Raw genomic sequence first — 27960 nt, 5'->3', positions numbered from 1 at the left:
TTTAATGTGTTGCTGCCATTAAATTCTAAGTTAATGATTATTTGCCAAAAAAAAATATGTTTCTCAGTGTGAACATTAAATATCTTGTCTTTGCAATCTATTCAATTGAATATAAGTTGAAAAGGATTTGCAAATCAATGTATTCCCCTTTTATTTACAATTTACACAATGTGCCAACCTCACTGGTTTCGGGTTTTGTATATCACAGAAAAAATGTAGGGGCAATAGGAAATGTCTTAAATATCACAATTTCATTATTACACGTAAACAAAGTACACATGTGCAATCATACGTATAATCACAAAACCATCATAAGGCCGACTGTAACACTCAATTAAACACAGAGAACATACCTAAACTGTGCTAACACGAGTGTAGGGCTGGGCCATATTAATCAAAACTCATAAACTAACCCATAAATATAAATATTTGTTGACATAACTAAATATCTCCACAATGCCTTAATAAAAAATTTTGGGGCACTGTTGGGGATCCCAAATACATAAAAAAAGGTACCAACAAGTAAGAAAAGTAGGTTGTGTATAATAGGATCCTCAATTAAGAGGTGTTTAAGAAAAAAAGAAAAAGCCTTGAAAATAATATCAGAAAAGTCAAAAAATCTTCTAAGCTATGCTCAGTTTTTCAGCTAACAAATACATAAAAGAAGAAAATGTTAAATAAAGTGCCCTGGTTTAGGAGGACATGTTTAAAGGTCAGCAGCAACGTGAAAATAATTGACCTTTCACAATGGTGTTTTTATAGGTAAACATTATTATAGGACATACGCACAAAGATGTTAGCCAGGAACACCAACCTGCCAGCTATGTTCTGGAAATTACTTTTAAAAAGTCATTAATCCTAGTTACTCATTACTTTACCAAAAAAGTGATTTAATTACTAACGGAATTACTCTTTAATAAATGTAATTAATTACTAGGGAAAGTAATTATTGCGTTATTTGTTTTGTTAGTTTAGCAGGCAGAAGTTTGTCGGCTCTGGTTTGTGTTACCTTTGCTTAATAAAAAGATGAAATGTGCTTCCGTGGCTGTATGTTCTTGTCAACAAACAGGGTATGGTATTTCAAATATGTTACACAGGTGGGCAAACATTTGACTACAGTTTGATCACATTTGTGTGGATTTCCTATGGGAGCAAAATGCCAAGAAAGAGTTGATATAATTTTTTTTCAAGTCGCACAGTCTATTCTTAGTCGCATTTGCGAGTAAATTTGTTGCACCGTACACCCTTGGCGTTAACATATATTGTTTTTTAAAATAAAATGTCGTTTTTTGTCGCAACATTTAAAAATGAGCTGATTATAATAAGCTGCTGTTAAGTTGTTACATCTTGTGAAATGTTTGAGTGTCAATTGCAGTTTGAAGTCCAAGACGTTAGATGGCAGTAGTGTGGAATTCGTGGTGTGTTGGTCAGTTCAGTCGTTAATACTGTGTTGTCCCGATACCAATATTTTGGGACCGGTATCAAAATTACTTTGATACTTTTCGGTACCGAATACTTTTTTAAATAAAGGGGACCGCAAAAAATTTAATTATTGGCTTTACTTTAACAAAAAGTCTTACAGTACATTAAACATATGTTTCTTATTGCAAGTTTGTCCTTAAATAAAATAGTGAACATACAAGACAACTTGTATTTTATTAGTAAGTAAGCAAACCAAGGCTCCTAATTAGTCTGCTGACATATGCAGTAACATATTGTGTCATTTTCCATTCTATCATTTTGTAAAAATTATTAAAGACGTGGTCAAAAATTGATTATTAATCTACTTGTTCATTTACTGTTAATATCTGCTTACTTTCTCTTTTAACATGTTCTATCTACACTTCTGTTAAAATGTAATAATCACTTATTCTTCTGTTGTTTGATACTTTACATTAGTTTTGGATGTTACCACAAATTTGGGGATTAATCCGATACCAAGTAGTTACAGTCCAGTACTTTTCAGAGGCAGTATAGTACCGAATATGATTCATTAGTATCGCGGTAGTTAATACTAGTTAATACTGTAAAAAATGTACTCAATACGCTCCGGGTGTCTGATTGTACCGTGCATCTCAGTGGTAGTTTTCATTAACAAATTTGGTGGGTGTTAAAATGGCCATGTGAAATTGCTAATGCTAACAGTAGCATGTCAACAGTATATCAAATGTATATTAGCATCGAGCTAATGCATTTTTGGAAAAGTAGAGCCTTACTTTACGAACTATTTTGTTGGCATTAAAAATTGCAACATTACTTTTAGGTAGTTTGACTGATGTAGATGAATAAAGTATCTATCTATCGCCGTTGCTGGGCATGAATGTCACGCATCCACAGGTACCATAACTGGCACCGTTGGATTTTACGTGAATCAGTTACCGGTGGCATAGGCGAAATGTGGTCACTGCCAAAGTAGTAGAAGCGCTGGATTCGGTACCCATCCCTGAGGCAAACTAAATGGTGGAGTTGGGTACAGTTTACTGTGTTGATTGGTAAACAGATTGGTCACTGACTATGTTTTCATCCACTAAAGAAGTCTGATTTCTCAAATAGCTCAGCTCAAAATAAGCATTCTACAACCCATGAAAACACCTTAATCAGATCGTGTTTGGTTTTTGAAAAATTGGATTAACACACCTGGATTATGCGATTGAAAACTAAATCTCTGGAGTAGGCGTGTGCTGCCCTAAGGGACCCTACGTATTGTGCATGCACCAGTTTCAACGCGCGGGATATAACCAGGAAGCAGATGCCATTTAGTCAAAACTGGAATTAAGAGGAGACTATTTGCTTTACAAATTAAAAGAACGGAACATTTTGAAGTGTATCGAGGGGAGAAGGAATAAATCAAAATGTATTTCAGAAGGCAGCTAAAGAAATGAAGAATGCCGGCTTAATTCGGACTTTAGGACAAATATGAGTGAGATGGAAGGGAATGAAGCAGGTATATTACAAGGCAAAGAATAAAACGTACACAAACCTCTTCACTCTGCATTTGTACACTCCAAACTGATTAACAATAACTCTGTATTCCGCACAACTGGCAAGCGTGTACACAGCCATTGCAACCAAACTGAACAGTCTTTTCCTCCGGACTTAAAACTCCTTCCATCAATCCACAGAGCTTATTGAATGAACTTCGAGACATTTGAAAGGTTTGTTTCCATTCTCTGTCTGAAAATTCCTTCTAAACAACTCACTCCCACGCCTTTTGCTTCGGACCTGCATCCAACAACTCCAAGATGACTTTCTTGGTAGTAGGGTCATGTTCAATACAGGATCAATTGTTGATGCTGTCTGCTATTCAACATCAGGTACAACAACAACAACTAGGCTGTTGACTTGTCAATGTCTGCAATCATTTAGGAGTGATTTGTGAGGGGGTGCAAAAATGGTGTGACGTCATAGGTCAACCGTAAAGGCAATACATTGATCTATCCGCGCTAAAGGAAAACAAGCGCCCCCAGTGTACGAGAGGCGTATGACCAATAGTCGCATTAAAGAGTTCATGGACACTGGGGCTTCACATGTCGGTTTTGTTGAAGTTTATTTAGAACAAGCATACAGTTACAATATGATACATCACATATATTACATATTGTGTAAAAAAATGTCATAACTTTTATGGACTGAGTTTCTAGACGCAGTCAGGGCGTTGAGGGGATCCGGTTTGGTGGCTGCAGGATTAGGTCTCTGCTTTTTGCAGATGTTGTGGTCCTGATGGCTTCATCTGGCCAGGATCTTCAGCTTTCACTGGATCGGTTCGCAGCCGAGTGTGAAGCGACTGGGATTAGAATCAGCACCTCCAAGTCCAAGTCCATGGTTCTCGCCCGGGAAAGGGTGGAGTGCCATTTCCGAGTTGGGGAGGAGACCCTGCCCCATGTGGAGGAGTTCCAGTACCTCGGAGTCTTGTTCACGAGTGAGGGAAGAGTGGATCGTGAGATCGACAGGCGAATCGGTGCAGCGTCTTCAGTAATGCGGACGCTGTATCGGTCCATTGTGGTGAAGAAGGAGCTGAGCCGGAAGGCAAAGCTCTCAATTTACCGGTTGATCTATGTTCCCATCCTCACCTGTGGTCATGAGCTTTGGGTTATAACCGAAAGGACTAGATCACAGGTACAAGCGGACGAAATTAGTTTCCTCCGCCGGGTGGCGGGGCTCTCTCTTAGAGATAGGGTGAGAAGCTCTGTCATCCCGGAGGAGCTCAGAGTAAAGCCGCTTCTCCTCCACATCGAGAGGAGCCAGATGACATGGTTCGGGCATCTGGTTAGGATGCCACCCAAACGCCTACCTGGGGGGTGGTTTAGGGCACATCCGACTGGTAGGAGGCCACGGGGAAGACCCAGGACACGTTGAGAAGACTATGTCTCCCCAGGGAGGAGCTGGACCAAGTGGCTAGGGAGAGTGAATTCTGGGTTTCTCTGCTTAGGCTGCTGCCCCTGCGACCCGACCTCGGATAAGCGGAAGAAAATGGATGGATGGATGTAAAAAAACGAACTATTTGAGAAGTCATGCTAATTTAGTACATGGAAGTGTAGTAACTGGTTGATCACTTCCTGGAAGAAAGCAAAACCAAAAACAAGAAAAAAGATGTCCTCCATTGTTGTTTACTTTGTGGCCTTCCTCTTCTTGTTGAAGTCATTTGGGCCTTACACCATATTTTCATGCTATACCCTTTAAACCTAACAGGGTGGGTTTTGCATGTTGTCTGTTAAACACAGGCGGTCCACCATCATTCTATGTGTCCTTCAATCACTCGCCATTCACCTGCCAACTCTGGCTAAAATTAGAAAGTGTCAAAACAATGCATTTACTTTGTCTGCATTGCCAACAGAGGGTCCAGATGGCAGCCTGGATGAATTACATATTTGTTACTCAGACAAGGTAGAACTGCTGAGTCGGCATTTTTCACACCTGGCACTAATTGGCCTGTCTGGAAATATTTCAGTTGATTTTTGGGATGATTCAGCCGTGCCAATCAGGAGCGGGTCCAACTTTCACAGGACCAGTGCTAAGAGAGTGAACATAAATAAAAATGGCCTCAGATCAGTGTTTCTCAATTCTTTTTTTGTCAACCCCCTCCCCCCAATAATATTTAAACACTTACCTTATCCGTACAAACCATTCTGAGTTGCTGGCACCAGCACCTACATGTCACCTAGCTGAAGACATGTGTATTGTTATATAGTAAATCGTAAAAACCCTGGAACAAGGTTTCTCTCTATGGAACAGATCGATTCGTCTGTCTTGTGATTAGTGTGTCACGTGACCAGGCTTGGAGGAGTTCCTCTCGGAATTCACTATGAAGCTTAGCTGATCAGTCTGAGTTCCTCTCGGAATTCACTATGAAGCTTAGCTGATCAGTCTGAGTTCCTCTCGGAATTCACTATGAAGCTTAGCTGATCAGTCTGAGTTCCTCTCGGAATTCACTATGAAGCTGATCAGTCTCCAGGATAAAACAATCATAATGTCCATAATTGAGAGGATGAGTCCGGGCTCTGTTGGCTCAGGCCGAGTCCAGATGGGCCACATCCTTCATTCTGGTATCATGACCAATTATCTTGGCGATGGCAGCCTGTGGAACCGTGACATCTGAATATTTAATTAGTCTATTCACACTTTCTTCTCCTCTTGGTTGCCCAGCTGCTGTATTCTACAAAGAAAACGCTCTGAAGCAGCTATTTTTTTTTATCTCGTTAACACCAGCAACAAAATCTTATGTGAAGGTGAGCTTTTGAGTCCGGACCTGAGAGTTTTCCGTCCCCCTGAGCCTAAACTAACATGTAATGAATGTACAAATTCAACCTTTCCCCAATTTATGGTTGGTGAAGGTGTTCCGCGGGCACGCTTTAACATAACGGATAAAAGGTCAGTTTTAGTGGCCTCCCTAGCCCGGGAAAAGAGATTTTCGCAGTGGCCCATAAATATTCATCACTCCGTCCAAGGTTGCAAGAATAATTTATGGAAATGAGAGGATATTCACCTCAAAGGCATTTGTTGATGAGCTAAGTGGTCAGTCGGGCCCAGGTGGAGGAAAAGTGCCTAAAGGGGTTCTGATAGTGTAACAAATATTGGTTGTGTTTACATGGAAATATTGTTCTGGCCGGTTCTAAAGAAGAACATATTTGGATGATGTGTTTACTTGAATGGCTTCTTGGAGAATCCTTGTTTAGATGCTAGTGTCATAATGTCAGGACCCGACAGGGGGTTCTTTTCAGACCTTAATTGTGTCTATAGAGCAGAACTAGGAAGCCCCTTCAAAGTGCCGCCTTCATTGGAATTTGGGAACAGTAGAATGTTATCGTTCGCCTATTCTTACGTTCATGGTCAGGGCAGGAATTGGAATCTATTCCGGTACACACCATATATCAGTGTGTATCTCATTTGGACCACATCACTAATGAGCAAGTCTGCAACGCAATCTGAGATCACATTGACCCCTCAAGGCTTTTAAGCAAAGGAAACAACGATGATGCAATCTTATGATAAGATGTTGTGGTCTTGCAAGGACAATTGTTCAAGGAACTTTGGAAATTAAAAGATTGACAGATGGGTTGCAGGAATGGACAGAAACATTTTTGTGGAGACCCAGGCCCTGCCACATAACCGGGACAGATGGAGCAGACTGATCTACAGCTTGTCAGGATAGCGCCCCAGAGTTAAGGGCTCAAGGATTGGGCAGAATACACCATAGACTGGTTGCCAATCAATCACTGGGGGTTGAGTGGGACTCAGTTTCACAGCAGCTAAAGACAGCAGCTATGTTAACCACTACACTACCAATGGCCCAGATGAAGAAGAAGAATGTCATCAGGTCAGCGCCGGTGGATTGAACGACTGAGAATCTAGACGGATACGTTGACACATGATTCTCCTTCTGATGATACATCCATGACACAAGCAGCAACAGCAGAGATCCCTGGTGATCTTTTCGAAAAATGAAGCTTGTCAAAAACATTAACGGTTCAGTCAGTGTTCATTTGCTTCGTTCCGCAGGTAGCCGTGATGGATTGTGACAGCGAGGGACTGCCGGCTGAGTACAGCCAATCCTTAATGTGCAATGTTTGTCTCGTTGCGTTTTTACGTCATGTAAAAAACCTCTGCTTCGTCTCACCTCATTTTGGACATGTTGAGTTGTGCAAACATGTCATGTACTTCAGTGTAACTTTGTTAAGCTTGTTTGAAATGAAACTAAAGCATTAATACTAGTATTCACCACAAATACTTTTCTATTATGGTCAGTTTCAGTTATTGTCAATAGAGCATTGCACTATCTTCACTTTGAGTACTTTGGGACGTCACTTTTCAAAAAGTTGATGAGCTAATTCCTTTTGTGTTTTGGAATGTGTGGGGGTGCCTTAAGCAGTCCAGTGGGATGCATTGTGATTCGGGGTGTCCTGACCTGATATGCATATATCAGCAAAAAATAAATTATCGGATTATATCGTACTGCAAATAAAATCTTGGGCAGTCCATTCCTGACTCCAGGACTTTTATCAGCAATTCCTGGATCCAGTATGCATATTTCATGTGATCACAATATCTGCCTTGCCTAGCTATTGCGGCTAAATAATGTCACGGTGCAAAGCCTGTCCTATTAGTTCTTAATTCTTGCTTGAATGGTGGCAAATAAAGTGCATCTATATCAACTATTCTCACAGGACGAGGAAACGCTAAGCATCTAAGCTAGAAACAGCACGAGACAAGAAGTCATGCTAACCATCAAACTAGCTTTAATTTAATGCAGTGAAACAACAGTAGAATAAGAGTTTATTGTACATACAAGTCATACCAGCGCAGAATATGTGATGTGTAACCGAGGCCATGTGCGCGTTGGTAAACCTCACTTCCTAACAACCTCAAGAGAAGTGCTTTCAATCGGATTGATACCTCGGGCTTTTAGCTCAGTAGCCAGCTGCTCCCAGTGCCACCCACACTGGTTTTAATGTTGCTTAAAGATGTAAATAATGGGTTTCACTATGTACACCCGGATGAGATTGAGGTTCAGGGGGGTAAGTGAAACGGAGACAGTCAGAGTGGCTGAGCCATGTGTACGTTAGTGACCTCACTCCCTGACAACCTCAAGACCAGTGCTTTTAGCTTGGCAGATAATGCCGGCGACCCAGGTTCAAGTCCCGGGAAGAACAGAAAATCACGGACTGAACCACGCAGGTTACAGATGACTGCTGATATCGTATTGGTATCAACTAATACTCAATGCAGCAAAATCGGTATTGTATTGGAAGTGAACAAAGTTGTATCGGCACACCATTAATTGTGGTTGTAACTAACCATTCCTTGTTTGATTACAATGTTTTGTAAATGTGAGCCAGTGTGTTTGATCAGCCAAAGAAAGTGTGTATTCAGGCATCCCGTTTCTTAACAAAGTAGTGATTGATACACTGTCCATAGAAGTTTCCATTCACTTGTCTGATGTGCCCTACATTTGATATCCTCTTGCTGCAGTCGATCTCTATCTTCCGAGCCGGCGAAGGGGAAAAAAAACCAAACAAGTTTTCCTGCTCAATCAAAATGCTTCCTCAGCATCCCCGGTCTGTCGGCTGCCTTTGAAGGAGAACATTGGTCCTTCCCTCCACGTCCCCCCCAAATAACAAGAACACACTTTTCGATTTTGCAGGGACAAGAAGAGTGCTACATAAAAGCCAGAAACTGATTTGTTATGTAACACGACTCGCCCCTTTCTTCCCCGCCAGACTCCCTCGCCATCCCCCACCCTGCCACTGCTGTGACACTTTCACTGATCTACCTCACACTTGCTTTAAAAGCTCGCCCTGCATCGGCGAGCAGTGTCTTTGGGAAGGCATGTGTTCCCTCTTTGATGAGTGGTTTCCTAACATTTTTAGTAGGACAGGACATAGCCTTAGTTACTTTAGCATCTTTGTTGTTTATTTGCATTTACTAAAAGGGTTCTCAGGAATACGGTAACGTAGACAGGTTCATAGGCGCCGATCTACATTTCTGCCAGTAGGTGCTCGGACGGGCGGTAAATCTGACACTACTTTTCTGAGGCTATGTCTACACTAAGCCGACCGGATAACCCCTTAAACGAATAATTATTTAGCCTAAGCCCCGTTTCGGCCACATTAAACTATCGTTAAAGGTCTCCCTCCTCTGACAATTTTTTACATGGGTAAGTGCGCCGTGTACTTCTTGAATCTCCGGCTCTCGGCTTTGTATGGGCTCATCGATCGTTTACAAACTGAGTTCGGAGAGGAAATTACGCCAGAAAGACCGCGCCCCACACAGGAAGTGAGGTCAGAAAGAACGCGCCACAGCCAGCTTCATAATAAAGCGGTTTCGTAACTCGGAGCTAACCACTTGAAATATGGAGGCGAGTCATCCAGACATGCCCGTGTTTCTCCTTCTTCTACATGTACAGACGCTTGTGGAAATCACACATGAATACCTTAGGGGAAAGCGATTGCAGCTATTTGGGATACAACACTTCTCAGACGGCAAGGGAACTTTCCAATGTCCAGGTCAGGTGTGATTCTACTTGCCGAAAAACTTTGTACATTTGCCGAAGGACAGACAACAAGAATGCGGGCTCCCCTGGATGTGCTAAAAAAGGTAGCGTGTGCTTTGTATTACCTGGCCGTCGAGGGAAGACTACAAAAAACGCCGAATGCTTTTGGACTGGCAAAGCGGACTGTATCAGTTATTGTCCGCCATGCATGTCGCGGACTCAACGTCTAGGTCCAGAGTAAATAAAGTCACCAAAAAGGAATGGACAATGAAGGTGAAGGCAAAAGAGTGAGGACCAGATATCTAGATCCTTAGTTTGATTGATGTAAAATGTTCTTTATCACATTGTTTACTTTCACAAGTCCATTAAAGATGTGATTAAGTTATGATGTCTCAGGTGTGATTCACTACAATAGGGCCCCACAGCACACTGGATTCCAGTTCATTGAAATACCACAACACTGGATATTGTTCAGATAAGTTACATTTAAGAACTTGCACACAAAGCAACACTGGAGGTGACTATGACGTGCACATTTTCCACGCATGCGTACTAAGTCACGTTGTGCCGGCTGACGGAAGGGGGTAGGGGGTCTTAAATGACCATTGTGTGTGTGTGGACAAGGACAAGGTTAGGTGGGATTTACCCTGGATAACCTTAGTGTAGAAGGGGGCTGAGCATGCACAGTTTTTGGACAGGTTGGTATTTTGTTATGCAGTGGTGAACTAGTGTAACCCACTGATAGACCTTGTTTTGGGTTGGCAAAACGGTTTCCAAACATAACTGACATTGTTGTAACATACATGCATGGCCAGTAGAGGGCGGTGTCACCTTGTAAATCCACATTTTTTTTTGTCCAGTTTAAAAAGTTTGACGGATCTACTGTGAGTAATGCGTCAAAAACTTTGTCCGACATTGCTGTTTTGACCGTGACGTAACCGCACGTGCCCAGACTGAATAGTTAAATGTCCTTTGTGGTCAAAGTCGTCTGTTTTTTAAGCGTTCTTCACTGTCATCTGAAATACCGACAAATTGATGTATTTTGTCCTTTAAAGATGAACAAAACATTTTGGATTTTTTTATGCATAGTATTATCGACTAGATACTCTATTGTACTTGATATCATTACAGTGGATGTCAGGTGTAGATCCACCAATGGCATCTGTTTACATTCAGGGTGCTAGTTTGCTGTTAGCAGTTAGCTTTCGTATCCTCCAACGGTGAGTAGTGAAGCATGTTTAGCTATTTCTTGTCCTCCAGTGATAATGATACGTGTAATAAACGTACTTTATTTGTCGCCATGGAGGCGAGGATTAGTGATTTGGAAGTAGCTAAAACACTGCTGACTACGAATGGACTTTAGCCGCTAGCTAGCTAGCCATGTCTTAAAACACCTCTTTCTGAGGGTGTTTCAGTGTTATAACTTCACCTTTATCTTTACTTTTTAGGCCAAAATGCGCCCATTCTCCATTTTCTGTCTGCTTGTAAGTACTCTGTGTGTGTGCGCTGCCAAACATGCTCCTCTGCTCGTAAAAACAGCAATGTCACGACGTGACGACGCACCGTACTTTTCAAACAGAGTATAGTATCGTTTTTTGATTCATTAGTACCGCGATACTATACCATTACCAGTATACCGTACAACCCTAATTTATACTGTAATCTGCTGCTCGTTAGGCTGCTACAGAAAAAATTAAAAATTAAAAATGTAATTTAAAAACAAGGAATGGCAAAGTGCTGACAAACTAAGGTATTTGTATAGAAGCATTTTGATGTAAACAAAGGACAGTCAAAATAATTTTGCAACAATAGAAAACAACAATAGAACAACACCAATGCTATCGAGCTTCCTCAAAAAGGAAATATCATAACGATGTGTTTAGAAAGCTACATGTTTTTATAGACAACGTTTAGCTGACGGACTTTTGGCTAAGAGGGGACACACGGTACAAAAATGGATGGATGGATTTTAGTGAAGGCATGTAAAAATATTTTTTCCACAAAATTATTTTTAAAAGCTGCGACAAGGAGAGTGTGATCTTGTCATCTGGGAGTGTCCTGTGCTTACGTCGGGATGAGAGCACTCAAAGCTTGACATAGTTATTTTTATCTGAAAGTTTGGATATGCTCTTTGTGGTGTGCTCTTTACATTGCACAATTATTTCCACCACAAACCTGTTCAAGATTAGACAAACATTGTACAGGAACAGAACAGGAACGGTGATGGGTCACTACTTGCGATCTCAGACTGGTCTCCTTAGAGGGGTGGAGGCACAGAATGGGGCCGGAAAAAAAATTGACAACCGATCAGCACATATACACTTATTGACACAGAAACCACAAGACTTGCAACAGGATGTAAGGGCATAGGCATCCAACCCGAAAGAGTGCTTCTCTGTTGTCCGTCATACCACGCGGGGTGAAGCGGTTAAAATGTAATAAGTGATTATTACATGTTAACAGAGGTGTAGATAGAACATGTTAAAATGAGAAAGTAAGCACATGTACACTTGTTGACACAGAAACCACAAGACTTGCAACAGAATGTGAGGGGGTAGGCATCCAAACCGAAAGGGTGCTGCTCTGTTGTCCGTCATACCACACGGGATGAAGCGGTTAAAATGTAATAAGTGATTATTACATTTTAACAGAAGTGTAGATAGAACATGTTAAACGAGAAAGTAAGCAGATATTAACAGTAAATGAACAAGTAGATTAATAATTCATTTTCTACCACTTGTCCTTAATAATGTTGACAAAATAATAGAATAAAAATGACACAATATGTTACTGCATATGTCAGCAGACTAAAAATTAGGAGCCATTGTTTGTTTACTTACTACTAAAAGACAAGTTGTCTTGTATGTTTACTATTTTATTTAAGGACAAACTTGCAATAATAAACATATGTTTAATGTACCCTAAGATTTTTTGTTAAAGTAAAGCCAATAATGCCATTTTTGTGGTCCCCTTTATTTAGAAAAGTATCGAAATACATTTTGGTATCGGTATCGGGACAACACTAATACAAACAAATCAAAATAAATGTAAAGATATTAAAATTGTGTTTGACCTTGAGATGTCAAATTGTCCGTGTTGATTTTTTTGCATTGCTGGAAATCAGAAATCCGACATTGGGAAGTCGAGGTACTTCTGGGATATTAAAAAAAATAAATAAATACACACAGAAAATAATGAAGCAAATCTTAGTTGGTCACAAATCGCCTGTGCAATGGAGATAATAGATTCTAGGCTTGTTTGTTACATTAAAATAATGTCTGCCAGCCACCTTTTCTAACTGAATTCCCTCGCAATTAATTTAATTACAGTCCTATTCATTCATTACTTGTTGAATTTATCTGCTTTTTATGTACGTGCGTATTTAGCTCAGTAATTTGTGGTTTTCACCTAAGTAATTAGTGGTTTCCTCTATTTTTATTGCACTGCAGTCACTTTTACTGATATTGTTGCAATGACTGACTATTTGTATCGTTTGTTCCCTGCAATAGGCAAAGTTCAAACTACAAATCTAGACTTTTGTTATTTATCCTGCACTCATCTGAAGGAATGATTGCTGGGCTGACCCCCACACCCTGAAGTGATTGCTAGCACTTATTAAAACCAGCCAGAGTCCTCATTACCTTCCATTCATTCCAATAATCAGTTAATTACTTTCAAAGTACGCAACTATTCGGCCCTGTTTTGTGCGTATGCAAGCTTTATAAAAGAACCCCAGGGGCCCCCTCCATCCAATCACATTTTGACGGCGGGATGCAATAATTGCTGTTCATGGCTGTCAATCACAGATCGGTGTGAGAGGCGAGCGTGCTGACTCCTGAACTAAAAGCGTAGGCAATCTCCCAGATCGCCAGCACTGTTCTTGAAGTTGAAAAATTACTTTTTAAATGGATAATATCTTTGCACTGTTGCTGGCCTGTTGAGTGAAATCATGAGTGTGCCCTATTGCTATTGATGAGGGAATTGGCTGGAATTCAACGTTGGACTGGGAGAAAACAAACTGGTACCAAGCGTACGCAGGCGTCGCCGAGCGGAATCGAACTCAGCTCCTTCTTGTTGTGAGGCGGCAGTGGTAGCCTCTGATCTCCACCATGCTGTCCATCGGAACCTCCAAAAGTTGCGTTCTATGTCATTCCTGTGTTATCGAATGGCAACAATATTTTGATTGTAAACCATTGGTGTCAAACTCATTTCATGGAGAAAAACCCATTCCCAACTGGTAACATCATGGCATGATAACTTAAGAACAAAGACAACTTCAGATTGTTTTTCTTTGTTTAAAAATAGACCAAGCGCATTTTGAAAATGTGAAAAAGAATGTTTTTTGTTGTTGTTTTTTTACTCTTCAGGAGGTAGTTACCTGTAATGGTTTTCACTTCACAGGTGTGCTTGAAGCTCACCGAGAGAATGCCAAGAGTGTGCGAAAAAGTAATCAGAGCAAAGGGTGGCTATTTTGAAGGAACTAGAATATAAAACATGTTTTCAGTTAAGTACATAACTCCACGTGTGTTCATTCATACTTTTGATGCCTTCAGTGCCAATCTACAATGTAAATAGTCATGAAAATTATATATATATATATATATATATATATATATATATATATATATATATATATATATATATATATATATATGTATATATATATATATATATATATATATATATATATATATATATATATATATATATATATATATATATATATATATATATATACATATAAATATATATAAATACATGTGTGTGTATATATATATATATATATATATATATATATATATATATATATATATATATATATATATGTATATATATATATATATATATATATATATATATATATATATATATATATATATATATATATATATATATATATATATATGTATATATATAAATACATGCGTGTGTATATGTATATATATATATATATATATATATATATATACATATATATATGTATGTATACATATATATATACATATATATGTAAGTATATAAATACATGTGTGTATATATATATATATATATATATATATATATATATATATATATATATATATACACATATATATATATATATATATGTATATATATACATATATATATAAATACATGTGTATATATATATATATATATATATTATACTAAGATAATGGGTATATAAGAAATATAATTGGATATTACAGGTATGTGAAAGTTTGACTCTTAACCTTGTTTACTTCTGTGATGACCTTCTTAATATGTGCCAAACATGAATAAGTGTGGAGAGAGTTTTACATAGTTCCCATCATGCACTCTTTGGATACAAATAGGTGTAATTTTGAATTTTTTTTATGGTGTTTGGACGATATTCATAATATCCAGAAAGTTCAGTGAGCTTTATGTGTGACCATGTGTTGACCTTTATGTCAGTTGCATTTTAAATTGTTTTTTTTGCACCATGACTAGGAAAGGTTGTTTGGATTGTGGCATACAAGTAAATGCTGTGTTGTTTCTTCAAAGGGCATTCAAAGGTCATTGATTTGATTCTCACATTGTCCCCAAGATGGCAGCAAATCTGTAGCATCTTAACGTGGCATGTGGCTCCGCCCTCTTGCGGCAGAAGAACACAAATAATTGCGATTGCAACATCCATCAGACACATTTAGACCAGCGTTCATTCCAAAATGTCAGCTCATTTTTACACTTAGCGAACGTACACTATATTGCCAAAAGTATTTGGCCACCTGCCTTTACTCACATATGAACTTGAAGTGCCATCCCATGGAATTGTCCAAAATGTTTTGGTATCCTGGAACATTCAAAGTTCCTTTCACTGGAACTAAGGGGCCAAGCCCAAAGGTGTTCTATCGGGTTCAGGTCAGGACTCTGCGCAGGCCAGTCAAGTTAATCCACACTAGACTCTGTCATCCATGTCTTTATGGACCTTGCTTTGTGCACTGGTGCACAGTCATGTTGGAGGAGGAAGGGGCCCGCTCCAAACTGTACCCACAAGGTTGGGAGCATGGAATTGTCCAAAATGTTTTGGTATCCTGGAGCATTCAAAGTTCCTTTCACTGGAACTAAGGGGCCAAGCCCAACTCCTGAACAACAACCCCACACCATAATGTCTCCTGCACCAAATTTCACAATGCAGTCTGAAATGCAGCATTCTCCTGGACACCTCCAAACCCAGACTGGTCCATCAGATTGCCAGATGGAAAAGCGTGATTCATCACTCCAGAGAAGGCGTCTCCACTGCTCTAGAGTCCAGTGGTGACGTGCTTTACATCACTGCATCCCAAGCTTTACATTGGACTTGGTGATGTATGGCTTAGATGCAGCTGCCCGGCCATGGAAACCCATTCAGTGAAGCTCTCTGCGTACTGTACGTGGGCTAATTGGAAGATCACATGAAGTTTGGAGCTCTGTAGCAACTGACTGTGCAGAAAGTCTTTGCACTATGCGCTTCACCCCTCTCTGTCAGTTTACGTGGCCTACCACTTGGTGGCTGAGTTGCTGTTGTTCCCAAACTCTTCACTTATCTTATAATAAAGTTGGCTTTCAAAAATTTAGGAGCGAGGAAATTTCACGACTGGATTTGTTGCACAGGTGGCATCCTATGACAGTTCCATGCTGGAAATGACTGAGAGCGGCCCATTCTTTCACAAATGTTTGTACTCCATGCCTAAGTGCTTTACTTTATACACCTGTGGCCGGGCCAAGTGATTAGGTCACCTGATTCTCATCATTTGGATGGGTGGCCAAATACTTTTGGCAATATAGTGTGTCACGCAAACCAGATAAGACCTGTTGGCGAGCCTGATCGGGTCCCCATACTGTACGTTTGACACCCCTGTTCCAAACCTGCCCTCCCCAATGCCTCTGGAGCTGGGTAAAACCGTCGCTGTGATTACGGCCCCAGCAACGGGCTGTTAATGTGCAGACGCCGTCACGTTATTGAACTCGGCTCGGTGAGGAAACGTGCTAAAGCAACAGGGTTCCTGCACGCCTTGACTGAAACGGGTACTATCCACGCTGTGCACGGCGGCCTCAGAACACACACACACACACACAGGCACACACACATTTGTGAAATAATTTATTGGATTTCAAAGAGTTGTGCATCCACCCTGCTCTCCCACAGGTGGCTTATTTGTCTTTTTCCGTGCATATTTGTTTATCTGCTGCCACACTCCCACACGCCTCTCTGTGTATTTCACAGCCATGCACCTTTTCGGCCTCAACTGGCAGCTGCAGGAGTTGGACAACCAGCCAACGTTTGAAAACGGAGGAGTTCGGAAGGCAGGTCCCACGCAGTCGAGCGCCGTCACGGTGCTGGCTGCCGACGGTGAGATAATTTCAGTCTTAATTTATGTTTGACACCTTTTTTTTTTTCTTTTTTTTACTTCATCCGTCTTTCCGCGTTTATCTTTTCAAGTGAATTATCATAATCATAATGCTCGCTTGCAATGGTAATATGTCTTTTTTGCTTTAAATGATGTTAATAATTAATTTCTCATTACATTCCTACATCAGGTGAACTTTTACTATGTGGCCCAATTTAAAATGTAATTCCATTTTTAATTTTTTTTTTATATAAAGGTCATAATGTGCACACGAGTCTGCTGAGAATGATTGCGTCATTAACTGCCATGCGAGTTCTAAACCCAACAAGTCATTTGTGATATTCACATTAAGTCTAAGAATCCCTATTGTTATTTTATTGTTATCACTGACTTAGCCACATTGTACTGAGCAGCCAGGACAATACATGGGTATTTGAGTCCTGCATTGGTAAACCGACATGGAGTTTTTTTGTTTTACATTTTTATTGTGTGGAGATAATTAATATTATTTAACTAGAAGAGGCAATTCCTGAAGGAATTGCGTGTGAATGCTCCGATGCTGAAGTTGAACTGAAATGCGGACAGAATGTAGCATGAATGTGAGAATAGTTTGAATGTTGGAATGGTTTGAATGTCGAAGAGTTTGAATTTCCAGGGAAAACGGAATTTGGTTTGGAACTTATGTTCAACTTATGTTTGGAACTTATGTTCAAAGTATATTGTGGACTGGACTCTCAGAATATTATGTTAGATCCACTATGGACTGGACTCTCACACTATTATGTTAAAACCACTATGGACTGGACTCTCACACTATTATGTTAGATCCACTATGGACTGGACTCTCACACTATTATGTTAAAACCACTATGGACTGGACTCTCACACTATTATGTTAAAACCACTATGGACTGGACTCTCACACTATTATGTTAGATCCACTATGGACTGGACTCTCACAATATTATGTTAAAACCACTATGGACTGGACTCTCACAATATTATGTTAGATCCACTATGGACTGGACTCTCACACGATTATGTTAGATGGACTATGGACTGGACTCTCACAGTATTATGTGAGATCCACTATGGACTAGACTCTCACACTATTATGTTAGATCCACTATGGACTGGACTCTCACAATATTATGTTAGATCCACTATGGACTGGACTCTCACACTATTATGTTAGATCCACTATGGACTGGACTCTCCCACTATTATGTTAGATGGACTATGGACTGGACTCTCACAGTATTATGTGAGATCCACTATGGACTAGACTCTCACACTATTATGTTAGATCCACTATGGACTGGACTCTCAGAATATTATGTTAGATCCACTATGGACTGGACTCTCAGAATATTATGTTAGATCCACTATGGACTGGACTCTCACACTATTATGTTAAAACCACTATGGACTGGACTCTCACACTATTATGTTAAAACCACTATGGACTGGACTCTCACACTATTATGTTAGATCCACTATGGACTGGACTCTCACAATATTATGTTAAAACCACTATGGACTGGACTCTCACACTATTATGTTAGATCCACTATGGACTGGACTCTCACACTATTATGTTAGATGGACTATGGACTGGACTCTCACAGTATTATGTGAGATCCACTATGGACTAGACTCTCACACTATTATGTTAGATCCACTATGGACTGGACTCTCACACTATTATGTTAAAACCACTATGGACTGGACTCTCACAATATTATGTTAGATCCACTATGGACTGGACTCTCACACTATTATGTTAGATCCACTATGGACTGGACTCTCCCACTATTATGTTAGATGGACTATGGACTGGACTCTCACAGTATTATGTGAGATCCACTATGGACTAGACTCTCACACTATTATGTTAGATCCACTATGGACTGGACTCTCAGAATATTATGTTAGATCCACTATGGACTGGACTCTCAGAATATTATGTTAGATCCACTATGGACTGGACTCTCACACTATTATGTTAAAACCACTATGGACTGGACTCTCACACTATTATGTTAAAACCACTATGGACTGGACTCTCACACTATTATGTTAGATCCACTATGGACTGGACTCTCACAATATTATGTTAAAACCACTATGGACTGGACTCTCACAATATTATGTTAGATCCACTATGGACTGGACTCTCACACTATTATGTTAGATGGACTATGGACTGGACTCTCACAGTATTATGTGAGATCCACTATGGACTAGACTCTCACACTATTATGTTAGATCCACTATGGACTGGACTCTCACACTATTATGTTAAAACCACTATGGACTGGACTCTCACAATATTATGTTAGATCCACTATGGACTGGACTCTCACACTATTATGTTAGATCCACTATGGACTGGACTCTCCCACTATTATGTTAGATGGACTATGGACTGGACTCTCACAGTATTATGTGAGATCCACTATGGACTAGACTCTCACACTATTATGTTAGATCCACTATGGACTGGACTCTCACACTATTATGTTACATGCACTATTGACTGGACTCTCACAGTATTATGTGAGATCAACTATGGACTGGACTCTCACACTATTATGTTAGATCCACTATGGACTGGACTCTCATACTATTATGTTAGATCCATTATGGACTGGACTCTCACACTCGGCACAATGCAGTCCGAAATGTAGCGTTCTCCTGGCAACCTCCAAACCCAGACTGGTCCATCAGATTGGCAGATAGAAAAGTGTGATTCATCACTCCAGAAAAGGCGTCTCCACTGCTCTAGAGTCCAGTGGCGACGTGCTTTACACCACTGCATCCCACACTTTGCATTGGAATTGGTGGTGTGCGGCTTAGATACAGCTGCTCGGCCATGGAAACCCATTCCATGAAGCTCTCTGCGTACTGTACGTGGGCTACTTATAAGGTCACATGAAGTTTGGAGCTCTGTAGCAACTGACTGTGCAGAAAGTCGGTGACCTCTTTGCACTATGCGCTGTCAGTTTACATGGACTACCACTTGGTGGCTGAGTTGCTGTTGTTCCCAATCACTTCCATTTTCCTATAATAAAGCCGACAGTTGACTTTGGAATATTTAAGAGCGAGGAAACTTCACGACTGGATTTGTTGCACAGGTGGCATCCTATGACAGTTTCACGCTGGAAATCACTGAGAGCGGCCCATTCTTTCACAAATGTTTGTAGAAACAGTCTCTATATATATATATATACATATATATATATATATATATATATATATATATATATATATATATATATATATATATATATATATATATACATACCATAATTTCCGGACTATAAGCCGCACCAGCTAAATTTAGGTGAAAATACAGATTGCTCCATATATAAGCCGCACCCAACTATAAGCCGCAGGGTTTTGATGTGTAATTAGCGTAGTACATAGGGGTTCCTGCTACCACGGAGGGGATTGTCGGGACAGAGATGACTGTTTGGGAACGCAAAGCGTCCCATTTATTAACAATAATAATAATAATAATAATAATAATAATAATACCTGGGATTTATATAGCGCTTTTCTAAGTACCCAAAGTCACTTTACATGTTAAAAACCCATCATTTATTCACACCTGGTGGTGGTAAGCTACTTTCGTAGCCACAGCTGCCCTGGGGTAGACTGACGGAAGCGTGGCTGCCAATTTGCGCATACGGCCCCTCCGACCACCACCTATCATTCATTCAGCATTCATTCACCGGTGTGAGCGGCACCGGGGGCAAGGGTGAAGTGTCCTGCCCAAGGACACAACGGCATGGTAAGAGGCGGGAAACGAACCTGCAACAATAAATCTTTCAATCATTCAATCAAACTTTCACATCTTTGACATGGCGAACAGCATTCGTGCAGAGTACAAATAATACAACGGTGCAAAGTAATACAAAGTGCTCGCCTGTACGTTATCAAAATAACCAGCCTACCGGTATATGAAAAGTCAGTCTTTAATCATTGTGTCATCGTCTTCCTCCTGCGTACTAAAACCACCCAAATCCTCTTCGTCGGTGTCGGAGAAGAACAGGCCGTAAATAAGCCGCACCCTTGTATAAGCCGCAGGGACCAGAACGAGGGGAAAAAGTAGCGGCTTATAGTCCGGAAATTACGGTATATATATATATATATATATATATATATATATATATATATATATATATATACACTACCGTTCAAAAGTTTGGGGTCGCATTGAAATGTCCTTATTTTTGAAGGAAAAGCACTGTACTTTTCAATGAAGATAACTTTAAACTAGTCTTAACTTTAAAGAAATACACTCTATGCATTGCTAATGTGGTAAATGACTATTCTAGCTGCAAATGTCTGCTTTTTGGTGCAATATCTACATAGGTGTATAGAGGCCCATTTCCAGCAACTATCACTCCAGTGTTCTAATGGTACAATGTGTTTGTTCATTGGCTCAGAAGGCTAATTGATGATTAGAAAACCCTTGTGCAATCATGTTCACACATCTGAAAACACTTTAGCTCGTTACAGAAGCTACAAAACTGACCTTCCTTTGAGCATATTGAGTTTCTGGAGCATCACATTTGTGGGGTCAATTAAACGCTCAAAATGGCCAGAAAAAGAGAACTTTCATCTGAAACTCGACAGTCTATTCTTGTTTTTAGAAATGAAGGCTATTCCACAAAATTGTTTGGGTGACCCCAAACTTTTGAACGGTAGTGTATATATATATATATATATATATATATATATATATATATATATATATATATATATATATATATATATATATATATATATATATATATATATATATATATATATATATATATAGTCCAGTGGACACCTGATTCTGATCATTTGAATGGGCGGCCAAATACTTTGGGCACTCCAATTCTGAATATTCTAAACTCGCCCTTTAACGCCATGTGTGTTCGTGCAAAGAACTCGCTTCCAACAAGACATTTATTTCTTCTCACACTTACGGATGCTATTTTGATGATAATCTGTTCACATTCTATATTCTCCAGCAAGTAGGCGGGCGGTGCAGCTGGGCTCGACCTTGGACCCCAAACGCCTCCGAAGGAAGGCGCCAGCACAATGCGGCAATGTGCAAACAACGCGTGGGACTAATGCGGGATTGTTTAACCTGGGCCGTGCTTAAATCCTCATAAGCACTGTTAATGAATATAGCGTGTGGACTCTTTAAAGGCAATCAATAGGCGGCCGTTTTTCTCCCTGGAGGTTACGCTCGGCTCTGCTTGACTGCAGTAAAAGCGACAGCGCCATCGCATGCAAACACACACACACACACACGGCGTGTCCATACACACCGAAACGTCGCGCGTCATCGGTCAGACAAGTTAAACGCTAACGAGACGTCAAAGCTCGTCGCCAAGCCGACATTCCTTGCAGCTTTTGACGGGTGTGACTCGGAATCTCTTTTTTTTCTTCTTTTTTCTCCCTCCTAACGACGGCGCTCCAAGTCGCACTCTATTACAGCAGTGAATCAGCCTTAACACCAGCCATCTACCGCCGCCCGCACTGGAACAAAAACGCTTTAAAGGCGAGTAAAAATGATTTTGATTTGACGTTAGCGCTCGGCCGAGGTAGCGCTCAGTGCGTCTGACAGATTCCATTTGCGGGAGAAGACGCAATGCAGAAAAAAATCCTTTTAAAAAAAAAAAAGGCAATTATTTAGCGCTTGTGTGTTCACTTAGTGTGTGTGTGTGTGTGTGTGTGCACTCCGTGTGTCATCCTCACAGCTCAATAAAGAAATGTATGACTGTACACGTGTCATTAATCACGTTTGGCATCACACCTGACGGCAAGAATGTGGTATTGACTGACAAAAGGGAGACAATCAAAGATGACATTTATGACATTGACGTCCCTGCGCTCGACATGGCAGGCGTGCATACTAATAGGCCACCGCATGTTTTATTTATAGGCACCTTCCGAGACACTCAAGGGCCTCACCAACAATGCAACTACCGTATTTTCCGGACTATAAGGCGCACTTAAAATCCTTTCATTTTTCTCAAAAATCGACGGTGCGCCTAATGAACGGCATAATTCTGGTTGTGCTTACCGACCTCGAAGCTATTTTATTTGGTACATGGTGTAATGACAAGTGTGATGAGTAGATGGCGGTCACGCATAAGAGATACGTGTAGACTGCAATATGACGGCAGTAAACCACACCAAAACTTTAAATGTTCCATTGAGACTAAAGGACATTAAACATGGCACTCAAAAATATGTCAAAATGTTTTAGTACGACTTTGAAGCCGCACCGAATGGATCTTCTAGTTCAGGCCTGGGCAATTATTTTGACTTGGGGGCCCAAATTTAGAGAAAAAAATGTGTCTGGGGGCTGTTATATCCATCTATCCATGTATACATACTGTATATATATATATATATATATATATATATATATATATATATATATATATATATATATATATATATATATATATATATATATATATATATATATATATATATATATATATATATATATACATACATACATACATACATATGTCCTAATTAGATTATCCAAAAAATAGTGCTCGATACCGTGGTAGAGCGTAATATGTATGTGTGGGAAAAAATCACAAGACTATTTCATCTCTACAGGCCTGTTTCATGAGGGGTTTCCTCAATCCTCAGGAGATTTTAATGGAAGCATTCACATATATATATATATATATATATATATATATATATATATATATATATATATATATATATATATATATATATATATATATATATATATATATAAACCATGGTATGTGAATGCATTCACATATATATATATATATATATATATATATATATATATATATATATATATATATATATATATATATATATATATATATATATAAACCATGGTATGTGAATGCTTCCATTAAAATCTCCTGAGGATTGAGGAAACCCCTCATGAAACAGGCCTGTAGAGATGAAATAGTCTTGTGATTTTTTCCCACACATACATACATACATACATATGTATAAACATATGTATGTTTATGTATAGGGTATATATATATATATATACAGTATGTATATACGCACACACACACAGACACACACACACACACACACACACACACACACACACACACACACACACACACACACGCACACACACGCACACACACACACACACACACACACACACACACACACACACACACACACACACACACATTCTTGTATTGTTACCTTCTTGAGACCTCTGAAAAATGCCTCCCTCTTTAGGACCACCCTTTCTATATATATTAAGATGTGTATTTACAACATTAATAATATATACATACTATGCAAATATAAAAAAGCTTGTTGTGAAAAATGAGTTGGAATTTTACAAGAAAAAGGTCACAATTTCACAAGAAGAATTTTGGCAGTATTATAATAAAAGTTGTAATTTTACTCAACGCAAATCAAAATTTTACAAAAAAACCCCCGGAACATTTGTGCAATATTATGATAAAAGTTGGAATTTAACTCAAGAACAGTCGCAATTTTACAAGAAAAGCTTAGAATTTTGGCAATTTTATGAAAAGAGTCGTCATTTTACTCGACAAAAGTCACAATTGTATAAGAACACTTTAAAGTCTTGGCAATATTATAATAATAATCCAAATTCTACTTGGCAAAATGATGACAAAAGTCATAATTTTACTAAAAAAAAAATCACTTTTTTACAAGAACAACCAAAAAAATTGGCAATATGGTGATAAAAGTCAAATGTCAAAATTTTGCATTAAAAAGTAATAATTTTACAAGAAAATATTGTAATATTACAAAAACAGAAACAGAAATAATAAGAGAAATGGTTCCCAATTTCATAAGAAATAAGTCGTCACATTTTTATTTTTTTTTATTATTTATTTTTTTCTATTTTGGCCAAATGGGGCACATTTCAATTTCTTACACACACTTGTTATTACATATGTTGACCAGAGAAGGAGCACTTCAAATTTTTACACACACTTGTTATTTCATATGTTGACCAGAGGGGGAGCACTTTTAAAAGCGACACACTGTCAATTTGAAAAATCCCTCCTTTATGGGACCACCCTCATTTTGACAGATTTCACCACCAGGGGTGCAAATGAGACATTCTCTATTAGATACAATGGTTTTCCGTATTGGGACCATGATTTCGGTCCTAATTTGTTCACCGGTCCTCATATGGGAAGTACTTCTCCTTGTAGATGTCTCAAGAAGGGTAGAAATACAAGAACACACACACACACACACACACACACACACACACACACACACACACACACACACACACACACACACACACATATACAGTATATATGTAAGCTGTGAAAATCTGCTGTACAGTATGTGCACTTGGGTCCTATTTTAGGAATACTAATACAAAACCTCACAACAATGTCTGATCAAATGCTAAAAAACGTTATGACAGACCGCCTTAAAAAACGGAATGGAATTTTAATTTGTTTTACTGAATTAGACACCCAGAATGTACATGAAAATAAAGAATGTGGCATTTACAATATTAACTATGATGGATAAAACACTGACTATTGACAACATACACTATTGTCACCCCCCTCTCCATCCACATATTTTACAATCAAGCGAAACACAACAACAATGCAACAAACACAGCGAAATATGAACACGAAGGGTAAAAAAAAACCCCCACCTACAATCTGATATATGTGATATATCACTAAGCTTTAGAACTTTGTTGTAAAAATCTCCTTCCGCGTCTGTCCCTGACACCCACATTTCAGGCTGTGACTTAGATTACCATAGTAACTAATTAGATGACTATAGTAACTAATTAGATGACCATAGTAACTTATTAGATTACCATAGTAACTAGTATATCATGCAAAAGTGCAGATTCCAACCATTGAAATACTTTGTATAGTTGAAGACTTAAAGGCCTACTGAAATGAATTTTTTTTATTTAAACGGGGATAGCAGATCCATTCTATGTGTCATACTTGATCATTTCGCGATATTGCCATATTTTTGCTGAAAGGATTTAGTATAGAACAACGTCGATAAAGTTCGCAACTTTTGGTCTCTGATAAAAAAAAAACTTGCCCCTACCGGAAGTAGCGTGACGTTGTCAGTTGTTCACTCCCTCATATTTTCCTATTGTTTTCAACGCAGCTAGAGCGATTGGGACGATTTCCCCATTAATTTGAGCGAGGATGAAAGATTCGTGGACGAGGAACGTTAGAGTGACGGACTAGAATGCAGTGAAATACATATTTTTTTTCGCTCTGACCGTAACTTAGGTACAAGCTGACTCATTGGATTCCACACTTTCTTCTTTTTCTATTGTGGATCACGGATTTGTATTTTAAACCACCTGGGATACTATATCCTCTTGAAAATGAGAGTCGAGAACGCGAAATGGACATTCGGTGCCTTTTATCTCCACGACAATACATCGGCGAAAAACTTTAGCTACGAGCTAACGTGATAGCATCGTGCTTTAACTGCATATAGAAACAAAAAAAATAAACCCCTGACTGGAAGGATAGATAGAAAATCAACAATACTATTAAACCGTGGACATGTAAATACACGGTTAATGCTTTCCAGGCTGGCGAAGGTTAACAATGCTGTGCTAACGACGCCATTGAAGCTAACTTAGCAACTTAGCAACCGGGACGCACAGAGCTATGCTAAAAACATTAGCTCTCCACCTACGCCAGCCAGCCCTCATCTGCTCATCAACACCCGTGCTCACCTGCGTTCCAGCGATCGGCGGAAGGACGAAGGACTTCACCCGATGCGTTTGGCGGCCCGGAGACGTAGGAAGTCAAGGTGAGGTCGGCGGCTAGCGCGTCTGCTCTCCAACAAAGTCCTCCTGGTTGTGTTGCTGTAGTCCGCTGCTAATACACCGATCCCACCTACAACTGTCTTCTTTGCAGCCTTCATTGTTCATTAAACAAATTGCAAAAGATGTCCAGAATACTGTGGAATTATGAAATGAAAACAGAGCTTTTTGTATAGGATTCTACGGGGTACCATAACTTCCGTTAAACTGACTTCGTCACGCGCATACGTCATCATACCGCGACGTTTCAGCCGGATATTTCCCGGGAAATTTTAAATGTCACTTTATAAGTTAACCCGGCCGTATTGGCATGTGTTGCAATGTTAAGATTTCATCATTGATATATAAACTATCAGACTGCGTGGTAGGTAGTAGTGGCTTTCAGTAGGCCTTTAAGGTCATTTGAAAACATCACTGCACATCATAATGGCAGCTACACTTTCCATCTTAAACATCTAAAAAAAGTATTTGGGAATGTCTGGCGGGCCAGATTTAAACGCAAAATTTGCAGAGGTCTGTTCCGGCATGCATCAGAACTCAGCTTCTTAACAAACTTCACAAGATAAAAAAGACATCGGAGGAGGGATCAGCGTAGCCAGAGGAGCACAAGTAATGTGTAAATGCCGTATCATTTCAAAAAAAGTTGTAAACAATCTATCACTTGTCAGTTCCTTGACCTTCTTCAATCCTAAATCTGCCCCAGACTCTCAAAGGACACAGCAGTGGTATCAGTCACTGGCTTTTTCTTTATTGGCCTGATGCAGCAAGGGATGCAGTATCACTCCTTGTGTCCTAATAATGTGCCCATGCTTCGCTTTCATCACTAGACCCTCTACTGCAGGGGTGTCACACCCATTTTAGCTCAGGGGCCCGCGTGGAGGGAAATGTGTGCACACGCGGGCCGGACTATTAAAATCATGGCATTAAAACAAAAAAAAATAAAGAAACTTTCAGATTGTTTTCTTTGTCTTACTTTGGCCTAAAATACAACAAACACATTTTGAAAATATTACAATACAAATATAGAAAAAACTACCAGCAGCGGTAAAGTTTAGATTCATGAAGGAAAGAAGAAAGTGAATGAATGTTTATAACTGAATACATTTACATATGCATAAACATTTGTTTTGTTTTGTATTATTTTTTTAAATTAATTAAGTAACATTTAGGATAACCTTTATCCAAAACACAATATAGATTGTGAGATATAACAGGATAATGTATACATTTATCATTTGTTTTCAAAAAGTGGGACCCCAAAAATTTAC

General features: G+C 39.3%; 1 protein-coding gene across 1 annotated transcript in view; it reads left to right on the top strand.

Moving 5' to 3' along the window:
* si:dkey-237h12.3 (teneurin-3) overlaps positions 1-27960 on the top strand; it is a 581230-nt gene that overhangs the window by 320934 nt on the left and 232336 nt on the right. The window contains 1 exon segment of the mRNA XM_062039678.1: positions 16716-16841. Coding sequence (XP_061895662.1) covers positions 16716-16841 — 126 coding nt within the window.

Source organism: Entelurus aequoreus, linkage group LG28 (assembly GCF_033978785.1).
Source record: "Entelurus aequoreus isolate RoL-2023_Sb linkage group LG28, RoL_Eaeq_v1.1, whole genome shotgun sequence".
In the NCBI taxonomy this organism is placed as follows: Eukaryota; Metazoa; Chordata; class Actinopteri; order Syngnathiformes; family Syngnathidae; genus Entelurus; species Entelurus aequoreus.
Note: the sequence above shows the minus strand (reverse complement) of the source record. Positions and strands in the feature narration are given on the sequence as shown.